The following is a 12,216-nucleotide window of genomic DNA, read 5'->3' as shown; positions in this document are numbered from 1 at the left end:
AATTTACAACTGTTTAGCCAGTCACATATCATTTAACTATACCAGTGGTTCCCAACCCAGAGTGATTTTTGCACCCCCACCACCAGCATCCCCAGGGTGCATTTGTAATAGCTAGAGACATTTTTGATTATCACAACCAGAGAAGGAAGTTGTTATTGGTGTCTAGTGGGTAGAGGCCATGGACACTGCTAAACATTCTACAATGCACAGAAAGTCCCTGACAATAATTGTCTAGCCCAGAGTGTCACAAATGTCTCAATTGAGAAACTCTATCCACTGAGTGCATGCAGAGGAGAGCTGTGTGTTGGGCTGAAACTGTATGAACACACTGTAGCTGTGGCCTTGGCACTTCAACATCTATACTCTGGAAATCTACAATCACACACATTCTCAAATAAATAGAACGTTGTTTTCTGTTTATTTGTTTGTTTGTTTGTTTGTTTTCTTGGCACTATTACCTATTCTGTGTCATTCAGTGTGTTACTTTGTAAGGCATCTGCCTCATGCTTTAAAACCAATTTACCATGTTTCTGATGTATCTTTATAATGTAGTTGAGCTGCAACCAATTCATGAACCCGGATTGTGTATATCTTGTATAGCAAAGTGTTCAGAAACCAAGTGAAATCCATCAGTGACCCCAAAGCACTTCATTCTTCATTCATTTTACCAACCAACAGTTTTTGAGCACTTGCTTATGCTGGCAACTAGTGACACTCGGATGAACTAAGCAAAGTCCATCCTTCCATGGAGTCTGGAGAATGTAGACAATAAACATGTAATTAAGCCAGTGAATAAAATAACTATCAGTTATAAAGTATGTTATATACTTTATAACTGGAAACAAAAGGAAACAAAAGGCCTAACTTGCTCAAAATTTATTTTTAATGGAGTAGGTGAGGAAAGATTCTCTGAGAAGCTTATGTTTTAAGCAAAAATCTAAAGGATGAGACAGAACAAGTAAGCTAGGCAAAAAGCCAGGAAAGGAAGGTTTCAGGGATTGGGAACAAAAAAGTCAAAGACCTTAAATTAGAAAAGATCAAATGAAAGAAGGCCTGTGTGACATTAATAAATATTAAGTTTAAAAAAAAAAAAAGAATTATCTCCATAGGCATGGCAGGTCATAGAGCTGCCTTAATTGGGAATGATTGGTATATCGAGTATTCAAGACCACACTTTTGCGTTCAAAAAAATCCTAAAGAAGCATAGTTTTTCACTTTCTTATTTCCATGAACACTTTTTGGATGTACTAGTAGTTTCTAATGAAAGGAGACATAAAATTAAGATTTGCAACTATAAAGTTGTGAGTTCATGAATAGATAATAAATGATTTAAAAGGATAATACACAAAATTTCTCTTTGTCTGGATCCTTTGCCTCTGATTATGAATCTGTCCTCACCCTCCATGCTTTATCATAAAAATTGGGGGATGAAAGTGAACTTGAACATGGACACAACATTTAATGATGTCTTTAAGGTATAAATTATAGTTTGAAAGCTAGGAATAATTATATCACTATAAAAATAGTGAATAATTATATTATTTAAAAGTAAATTAAATATATTATTAAAATATGTTGAAGTTTTCATTCATTTCAAAAAATTCATAAAATAGTAGAACTTGAAGGATTATGGAAGGTCAACTAGACCACTCCCTTTATTATCAGAAGAGATTATAGAAATTTTCAGCATCTTGCCTAGTGTTTCACAGCTAACTTGTGGCAGAACCAGATTTTAGTCTTCAGGCATCTGTGAAGGGATCTTCTTAAGAACCCAAGCTGCCTCTCTGATTAATTTGGTCAATTGTATAATTTTATCTTAAAGTTTTTAAAAATATGTATGAAGTGAAAAAAATGGACTGCTGATAGTTTTAGAGAAGGTAAAAGAAAAAGGGAAATAGTTACATGAAAAAGGATGCTATCTAAACAATATTCTCAAAATAGTGTATTGTTTCTTATGGATTTTATCAGCCTTGCCACATTTTTTTTATTATTATAATTCAGCTAGACCATAATTGTTTACATTCTTCATTAGAACCCATAACCTAGCACAGCACCTTACATATAGAGGACATTCAATACATACTTGTTCAATGGATGACTATATACATAGCTGTTTTAATTCACTATGTAGGCATTTAAAGATCAAAACCCGAACTCAAGAATTTTAATTGAGTATCATTGAGCCGTACTTATAGCAATATAGATGTCTTTGGGAAATATGAATCATAGCTGTCTTTGAAGACAGTCTTGGAGTTTCTCATCCTCGGAAACAGTTATATACCTAAAACATACAAATTTAGAGTTGCTCTTTTCACTCAGGTTCTCCTTATTGTTTTTTGGAAAATTATTTTTTCTCTTTAGAAAAAGCCTTAAAGAGTTTTTTTAATCATCCTCTTAGCATATTAACATGGTATATTAAAACTTTTATTGCAGATCGATTTAATTCTTTATTTGCTTATTCAAGCAAATATCTTATTTGAAAAGTGCTGCCCAAATGGGATATTGTTCAGATCCTAAAATTCAAATGGATTAATTAGTGCTCTCTTAGCACCTGAATTCTGTTCCACAAGAGTCTTCCCTGGTATTTCTTCAAGATCCCCATCACACTCTACAGCAGGAATGTTGTAATCAATCATACTGTCCTGCGAACTTCTGAGGTCACCAATGAACTTCCAAGGTCATCACCATTATTTTTGCAACTTGTTTGCTTCTTCCTCTATCATAACTGCTTCTGTGAAAAGGTTAAAGCATGACTCTCATGACAACACGATTGATAGCCACGAAGTCAAAAAAAACTCCTCAAACTCTAATAACCATTGAGAGACTGAACACACCTAAAGTGCCCATGATTTGTCTCAGAAGACAGAATATTAAACAAGTTAAATTAAAATGTCACCATATATATATAAGATTATTTATATATAATATGAGACTATTAGTTTGTATACATAACTGATAAATCTCATCACATTATTTAGAAGAAAAATTAGATAAGAATCAATTTCTAATTTTTTTTTCAAATTACAGCTTGGGCATAGTAAACAATCAAGTATAAGGAGCTCAGAAGATTTCCAATTAAATAGTTTCAATAATCCTCCAAGACAGTATCAGGTAAGGATGAATTTTTGAAGAAATAAGGCTAGTTATCTGTAATATTTAGAATCTCAAACCATGTGATTTTTTACACAAAAATTGAACATGTAAGATTTTTTCAATGTCAAAATAATGCATTAATTCAACAAACATTATTGAGTACCACGTGCCAGGCACTTTCTAAGTATTAGAGATAGTTCAGTAAACAAAATAGAATAATTCTTAACATCATGGAGCTTAGAGTCTCCATGTTCATTATAAAAAGTCAGTCCTTCCTAAAGACATAAAGAAAAGTAAAGTTCACTTCAAACTCCACCACTGACAAATAATGACTACTTACTTTTGATGAATATTCTGCCAGATAGTTATATGAATGTGTATAATTTATACATATTTTAATATCCTATAAATGAATTAATAATATTTATATAATGAGTAATAATTTTTTACTCCACAAAACATATTCATATTACTTTTAATGGATGTATAGTATTCATTTATACAAATATGTGATAATTTATTAAAATAATCCCCTATTTAAGAGTTGATTTTTCTACTATCATAAGTAGTACTACTGTGAATATATTTGTCTAAGAACTCAATTACATCCTTAGAATAAATTCCTGAAAGTGGAATTTTACTGTCCACCATTTCATTTTGGGCTTAGGCAGTAAGATTTGGTTTAACTATATACCCATTCAGGACTTCCTGTACACATGCTGAGCCTCCTACTTTTCATAAAAACTATGTATTAAAAGCAACATCCTCATGGTAGAAACTCAGGAACTGGAGAAATTGTTTTACATTGAAACTGGCTATTCATAAATTACTAGCAAGCATAAACAAAGATGGCTACATTTCTTGGTAAGGGAGGGGAAAAACATAAATAACTGCACATTTGCTTAATTTTCTGTTTCCACTTGTAGTACTGCACACCTTTAACCTGTCCTACTGAAAGGCTTTGTCTTGCTCTAATACTTTTCAAATAAAATACGATGATGAACTAAGAATTAGATGTTTGCTCTAAACTGCTCTTTTCTCAAGAATTAACTTTTGAGTCATTAGCCCAGGTGATATGAAAAATGCTTTAAAAATATGGAGATAGAGTGCATTCCTTGGCAGGGAAATCATCTTAATCTTTGATAGTCATTGCTTCTAAAGAGCTTACTAAATAGAGAAAGACAAACTTATGCCAAATGAGAGATTGGTCATGAAGATGAGATGGATTTTTCTTTTCTCCCTTTAGAAAATAATGAAGAGGCTTATTAAAAGATATGTACTAAAAGCCCAGATTGATAAGGAGAGTGATGAAGTGAACGAAGGTGAGTTGAATACAGGGACAAGTCACGTGAGCCAGGATGTGGAGCCTGAGGTAGAGCTGAGGTAGAGATGGTGAGATATGTGTGGGAAGGGTGAGCTTCAAGGGGAAGAGAAGATAGTACCTTACCAATCATCAATACTGTTAAGTTCTAGGGAAACAGGTTATTTCTTCGCAGCTGGGGACAGATGCCACTTGCCTGATAAGTAACTATTATTTTGATGGGGAGCTTGGAGGGAAGAGGAAGTGGTTGAGAAAGGTGAGGGGCTGTTCCTCCCAATTCCTGCAACATTTGCCAGCAGTATTTTCCTTTCACTTACTTTCAGAGGACTTTTGTTAGAATTTTTCTCAATAGTTTTTTTATTAATACTTAGCTGAAAAAATAGAAACTTACCCTATTAGGAAGTTATTTACTTTGAAACGATTCAAAATACAGATGTGCATGGAATTAGAACTGATTTCACTCTACCCCAGAATTGCTAGTTTCTCCGCATTACATATTTACAGTTGACTTCTTATCACACTTGTTTTTCAAAGGGGAACTGAAGGAAATTAAACAGGACATCTCAAGTCTCCGCTATGAACTTCTAGAAGAAAAAACTCAGAATTCAGAAGATCTAGCAGAACTTATTAGAAAACTTGGGGAGAAATTATCAATGGAACCAAATCAAGAAGAAAGCAATAGATAATCCAAAGACTTCCCTAAAATCCATATTTACTTGTCCACTTGAAGCCATATTATTTTCTGATTTATTTTTTTAAGTGCCAATGTGAACATCTTTTTAAACAAAAAAATGTTCAAAGATAACTTGGATCATCTTATCATCTGGAACACCAATATTTAACATTTTTCATGGATAAATTTCATTGTTCAGGCTAAAGATTGAAGATTATGATGAAAATTATGCCCAGTTGTTTGGTGCTTGTTTTACAAACTGCTTTCTCGAGTATAACCATTATGATGATGTGACTGCCATGTAATGTCTGCCTGGGAATCATCTCAGCTGACAGGGGGCAGACATACCATTCTGTGGTATTTTTCCTTATGGTGATTTCAGGCACCTTCTGGCCTGCTCTATGGATCTTCTGATGGTAATTTCCAGTTCTAAAATATAAAGACAAATAATCTATGGCTGTTTAGAGAATGCTGTTTAATCATCTATCCTGTTAGCCCCCACAGAATATGATTAATAATGTCTGTGAAAAATGGGGTTAAATCTTTCCTGAATTTTATGATTCATCCCTTTGAAAATGTTACACTTTCCAGTGAAAAAGTGCTCCCTCCACTGAACCCTGCAAAAACATGGTTCAGTTATGTGTGTGTGTGTGTGTGTGAGAGAGAGAGAGAGAGAGAGAAAGAAATGCTTGCCCTATTTTCTTTTGCAGACAAACAATATAGACCCTTGAAAGCTCTTTATGTTGAAATTATTTATTGTGACTGAAAAATTATTCATCAAATAAGAAACCTTTATTGGAGAAGTATCAAAGCCACAAACGACTGTGGTCATTTAGCCTAATTATAGCACAGCTTTATGCCATTTTCCAGGTCCTTTACAGGTGAATTCCCACATTTGGCATCGAATATAAAGAAAAAAAGTGCTGAAGAAACTTGCAAATATTTATCTGTTATGGTCAGTATGTTCTGCCCTTCTTTCAAAATATATAAAATAGAAATTTGCATTCGTGAACATTCACCAAGAGGTTATTACTTACCGATGATGCGAGGCAATAGCTAAAACAACTAAAACAGAAATGAAAGTTCATCTGTTCAGCTACCCAAAGGCAATCGACATTTACATGATTGTGGGCATTAACAAAAAGTCCAGCTTTAAAGTCAGTAAAGAAACTCCAAATGCCAATTTTTAGCTTCATTTTAAAGATGAAATGGTCACAGAGAATCTGGATATCCTCACATTTGACTTAATTTAAATAAAAGAACTAGCAAAAAATAGAGCTGATTTTATATTCAATGATTTTGTATTTGGGGGCATTATTTATTGAGAAGTTATTTAATGATGCAGAGAAGGTCTGTTTTCAAACATTTTGTGATAATATTGAAATCAGAAGTTACAGAAATCACCCTCATACCACCTGCACTATCAGCAAATTAAAATAATCTAACTTCTGCAAAGCTTATGTATTGTGCCATGAAGGAGATTGGCCTCCATGCCAGGGAGCACGCTATGATGGCAAATAGGTTTGACTCCAGAAGACTCTGAAAAAGATATTCACATTCCTCAGCATCTTTAAAGTTGGGCTGCCCTGGCAAAATATAAGTTTTGGGAAATGCAACAGGCATGATTGTGAGTTTCTCAGTAAAAGGAACCACCATAAAGTGCCACCTATTATTGCTCAAAATTAATATGTCTTGAAGTCAGCAGATTTTCCTCAAAGTATACTGCAGTGGAATCTCTTCTAATTTCTTTTTAACTGGAAAATGAAAAAGAGAAACCAACCATATTTTAAGAAAGCTTTTAAAATTCCAACAAGAGCTTGATTGAAGATATATTGTCAAAGGATGGTCATGAACATGACCACCCTTTATAAATCTCAAGACCACTGGCTTTAAATCCTGTATTTATGTTGCAGTCAGCTTAACCTTTTGAAAGAAAGTGATTAATAAGTGAAAGTGTATTTATGCAAACTGCTTTCTCTCTGTCAAATCTTTCCTCTCAGTTTTGGTGCTTTCAGAAGGTTCGGGTGCTGTAAGGAGGACAGGACAGTGATGCCTGTCACTCTGACCACACAGTCGCTCACTGAAGGCGAAGCCATGTCCGCTCCTCATGGCAGACCCACCACCAGAAAACAAAATGAAGTCCCTGTTTTTGTACATCAGTGACTAGTTTTACTCTCTGCTATTCTTATTACTCTGAAACTGAGAAATGACACAAATTCAATATGATTTTACTAAGCATGTAAAATGAAATGCTAGAATCTATAGTCAGCTTAAAATTTTGCCATGGATTGAAAGGAACAGAAAATGAGTGTCTGACCTCAAGGAGCTTGCAACTAAGTAAAGAAATGGGAGTTAATGCAACTATAAGAAATGTTCACTGAGCACCTACCGCGGGCCAGGCACTGTGATAAACTTTCCATGCATTGCCTAATTTAATCTAACTGAATGCTTACAACAACTGTATGAGGTAAATACTATTATTATTCTCATTTTAGAAATGAGAAAACTGAGATTTTTAGGGGCTAAATAACTTGCACCTGGAATGAAGCGTCACCGCTGGAAACAAAACTCAGGCCTGTCTCACTGCAGAGACCTCACACTAACTTGGGGTCTTGACTGACTATACTGCAGTGTGACTGTCTCATTGTGAAACATATTTCAGTCTCTAGGTGAAGAAAAACGCTAAGTTCCATTACATATCCAGTGTAGAGACAGACAAGAGCATTAATCAAGGAAGGCTATGGGTAAAGAGAAGATTTGGCTTTGAAAACCCTAAGTTCCATTACATATCCAGTGTAGAGACAGACAAGAGCATTAATCAAGGAAGACTATGGGTAAAGAGAAGATTTGGCTTTGAAAAGATTATAGATATAAAAGATAGAGATGTATATGAAGGGATGGGGATAGTGTGAGCAAGGCCAAGAGTTGGGCATGAGTATGGAACACTTAGGAAGCTTTTCAGAGAGAACTAGTATATTCAATGACTACTCTGAGGAGAACAGATTGACTTTATTTGGGAAGTCTACCCCACCCATCCAAGATGATTCCAGTATGAAAGAATTTTATCACCAGCTATCTATTAAAAACAAACCAAACATTCCATTGAAAAGGAGAGACTATATGGTAGTATTTGCCAAACAAGTAGACTGATGGAGGAGTCCCCTAATAGAATCACTGTCAGAACCGATTTCCAGCTTCAGGCCAGGGAAGAGATGTTTCTCCACCTGCCACATTCTAAATATGGCCAGCATCTGTTCTGATTCTAACAAGCAGATCCAGCCTCCTCCTTTACTCTGACACCTTCATTTGTCATCATGAGCCAGGCAGGGTTTATAAGAGTCATGCCAGTTGTCCCTGCAGTTCTGTGGAATGGTGCCGGATACAGGTGCCTATGCTGTAGTTAGAGTCTCTACCCTTGATGTAGAGTGTGTGGATTGAATCACTGGAGAAACAGAAGAGGATATGAATTCCTGACCCAGACTTCTCTGTTGTACTCAAGAAACATCTAATTAGCTTTCCAAGTGAGCAAGTTAATCAAAGGTTGGGTAGGAGTGCAGCATAGCATCCTACTATGGATGGAAGTTGAAAGTTCATCTAAACATCTGTTATCATACAAAACATTGACTCATAGCCTGAGTCTTTACTTTTATATGTGACCAGTTGCGGTGAGAGATATACCACGAACTCTCTGAAAAACGTGAATAATTAAGGCAAATGTTATTTTAATTTTTTTTCTTGAATCTTGATTCCTTGAACTTTCTTCTTTACTCTCTACTTACAGCTACGGCCATAAAAGTTTCCACAGACATTTTTAAAAAACAATTTCCCTAGGATGAATTTGATGATAATACCTATTTGCAAGTCACAAAAAGCTTTCATTTTGGAATCAATTTTTGCACAACTGAATAAATAGCTAAAGATACTAACCAACTAAATGATAGTTTTGTTTTCATATTAGTACCATTTGATGGATAATTACTGTATCCAGTGTAAGTGGATTATAGGGATATCAAATAATGTTTTTCAAACTCTTATAGAATAGCCATCTTATTCAAAGATGAGGGGAATTATATCTACTAAAAAGATCATGTATTCATAATTGTTATAGTACTCTCTGAGTATAATGTTATCTAGGACATTGAAATAAAACCCAGCAAAAAAATTGGTATGTATAGCATCTAAGAGTTTCTCATTTTTCTTCTTTTTCTAGTGCTTATTCTGTAAGTCATAGACTTTTTTTCGTTGTCCACTGATAAACTATAAGAATAGTGTGTAACAGGTAGATAGTCATGTCCTCTAGGAAATACACAGGACATTATGATTTTTTTCTTAAATAATTAAAGAAAAGTTTGATGATGACTTTCGAGAATTGAGTCTTGAACTTCACTATCCTGCATTTTTGTCCTAATCATTGTCCATGAAAATAGACTTTCATGGCACCATAAGAACAATCTCAAAATAAAGTAAATTTACGTATTACCATGTCTCATACTACAAGAATGATAGCAACGCTTTGCTTTTGCCTTAACCTTTTCAGTATTCTGTGATTCAAGCATCTGACATTTACCCTTCACTCCTCTTCAGAAAATGGACTATCACTCAGAATAATTGGAAAAGGTCAAATTTTAGTGTTATTTTATATTTCAAAAAATTTTAATGTCATATTGTCACTATTTGTTGATATGTACAAGAGTATATACCCACATATATAATATATATTTTGTCATGATGTATAATATATAACCATATAATGTGTATATGTAATATATACATTATATATATATATATATATGTATAATCAGAGACATTTTTAAAGCATTGTTATGATCCTAGAAAAAAACATCGTTACAAATATGGTTTGTTTTTTTTTTTTGGTTTCTTTTCTCACTTGCCCTTTTTTATCTTTTTTTCCTTAATTTTAATGATTTCAACTTTTTCTAGTCTCTGTACGTTCTCTACCTCTTCTGCTAAGTTCTTTTCAACCTAGTAATATAGAACCTGGAACCAGAACATGTGGGCTTGAATCTCGGCTCTAACAATTACCAGCTGTGCATTCTTCACTAAGATTCCTAAACTTTCTGGGCCTCATTATCTCAATTCCACAGATTAAAATAAAATAAAATAAAAACATAAAAAACAAAACTAACATCTTCTCCTGCATAGAGTTTTTGTGAGGATGAAATGAGTTAATACATCTAAGGCTCAGAAAGTAGTGCTTGGCAATTGTACAGAAAGGATGTGGCTCTCAATTTCCTCTTTCACCTCATCTTAAACCATCCCCTCTTAAACGTCATAAAATCTAATGAAATTTAGGTTTCAACTCGTGTTTCTCTATCACGAATCCATGATCTTTTCAGTAGGTATACTCCTTCTTACCATTAACTGGCACCTAGTATCTGGAGCACTGTGCTAAGGAGGAGTCTGTGGCCCCCACCAGCATCAGTGAGAAAGAATGACATAGAGACAGTGAATGGGAAGTTGGCCCTTGTGCCTTCCTTCAAGAAAATAAATCATGTTTGAAAAATATTTGGGAAAATTTCAAGGTACATTTATTACTCTTGATTGTGATAATTTTATATCATTTTATAATAGTATAAGATGATTTAGGGCAAGTATCATATTAGATCTCATTCATAAAACTTCTATTTTAAACCTATTATCATCATTGCAATGTGCTGGGTGCTATTGCCAGTAACTGTACTAGAAATGGAATATAAGTAGTCAATTTATAAGCCACAGACCTAATTAAGCTAGTCTATAAGGCCTATTTTAATTTATTCATCCCAGATAGTTATACAATGCTTGCGAAGAAATTTTTCAATGTCCACGAAGTAGAAAATGAAGCTTGGACTCATTTGTGTTAGGTTTAGTTTACCTGCTATGGTTTGTGATTTCATCTTATTTCTTAGAGGGTGTACCAAACCCTGTAAGAAAATTTGGGCATTGTCTAGTCATTGGCTAGCTCTTGATTGATTTTCATCTCCCTCTTGGAGGGTCAGCAACTTGATTCATTCACTTCATACTATTGTTTAATAAGAAAGTTATCCTTTGACTTAAGAAGTAATAGTAAATAATGAATTAATCACATGTTGATTTTTTTGTTATCAATTCATTTATGGGTCTAGCCTATCAAGTTGCCTCATTGGCATGATCCACTCTTCATGATTGACTAATAGGATATGGTTAACCCTTGACTGCTGGCTTGAGTTCATTCAGACTCACTAATTTAGCCTCACTGATGAGGAAGACACACACTGACTGTCTCAGTTTGTTGCTTCTGCCTGATGCTGTCCATTCTGGGACCTAATTATTTTTCATCACAAATCCCCAATTTAGTTAGGTTTGATTCTGGCATACATGTAAGCTGGTCTCTCTTAAATCAATCAATTTTGGCTGATGGTTTAAGAGCTCAGAGGCTTTATAAAGAAAACCGTGCTGTGAGGAGTGGTTAGCGCCCTTCATAGCCTCTTGAATGACTGAATGACTATTCCTCACGACAAATCAGTAGTCCTGAAATATCATTTGTGGTTGGCAAAAGCATTTAATATATCACAGGATCAGCAAGTATGTATTTTTTAAAATTTCTTCCCTAAGCAATCTGGGCTGGGGTCATGACATTATGGGAGAGTATGATTTCTACCAGCAATTCCCTGGCGCAGTGTAAGAGAGAATCTAGACATTAACTGTAACCCACCTGCTGCCAACTGCAGCTAAGGAGATATAACCTGCATCGTCTCATTCCTTCTCGTCTTCCAAGCAGGGGCCCAGCCTGTAGCCTGCTATATTTTACACGATTTCATCAAAATTGCAAAAATATTCATACCAAATGCATTATCAGAAAATTAACACAGTGCTCAGTGTGTTTTGGTCTGTGTTTTATGAGAGGAGTATTTAATGCCACTTTCATCCCCATGGCTTTTGTGCACCTTCCTGTCCAAGAGAGCTCACAGGGCTTTGTGGTTGCCCAGAAGCACGTGGTTTCTTCAATCGTTTCACGTAAAATTCCAACAGTAATCAGAACACAGGAGTTTTTAGTCAGACACAGGAGTCAGACACATAGCCTGTTAAATGCTGTGAAAGCTCCCAAGAAGAGCATGGGGGGAGGGGGCGAGTGTGTGCACATGTATAT

General features: G+C 34.8%; 1 protein-coding gene across 3 annotated transcripts in view; it reads left to right on the top strand.

The window, feature by feature from the left end:
• The window catches only part of TRPC6 (transient receptor potential cation channel subfamily C member 6), a 118,471-nt gene extending 113,106 nt beyond the window's left edge, over window positions 1–5,365 (top strand). For 2 of the 3 annotated variants that reach the window (XM_011369419.1, XM_011369418.1), the window contains 3 exons: window positions 3,028–3,111; window positions 4,340–4,415; window positions 4,949–5,100. In XM_011369419.1, coding sequence (XP_011367721.1) covers window positions 3,028–3,111; window positions 4,340–4,415; window positions 4,949–5,100 — 312 coding nt within the window. Of the gene's footprint in view, window positions 1–3,027; window positions 3,112–4,339; window positions 4,416–4,948 lie in introns of all 3 variants that reach the window. The other variant, XM_011369417.2, reaches the window with a different exon arrangement.
• The last annotated feature ends 6,851 nt before the right edge of the window (window positions 5,366–12,216 follow it).

This window comes from Pteropus vampyrus, unplaced genomic scaffold, assembly GCF_000151845.1.
Source record: "Pteropus vampyrus isolate Shadow unplaced genomic scaffold, Pvam_2.0 Scaffold148, whole genome shotgun sequence".
In the NCBI taxonomy this organism is placed as follows: domain Eukaryota; kingdom Metazoa; phylum Chordata; class Mammalia; order Chiroptera; family Pteropodidae; genus Pteropus; species Pteropus vampyrus.
This window is presented reverse-complemented; position numbering and strand designations above follow the sequence as displayed.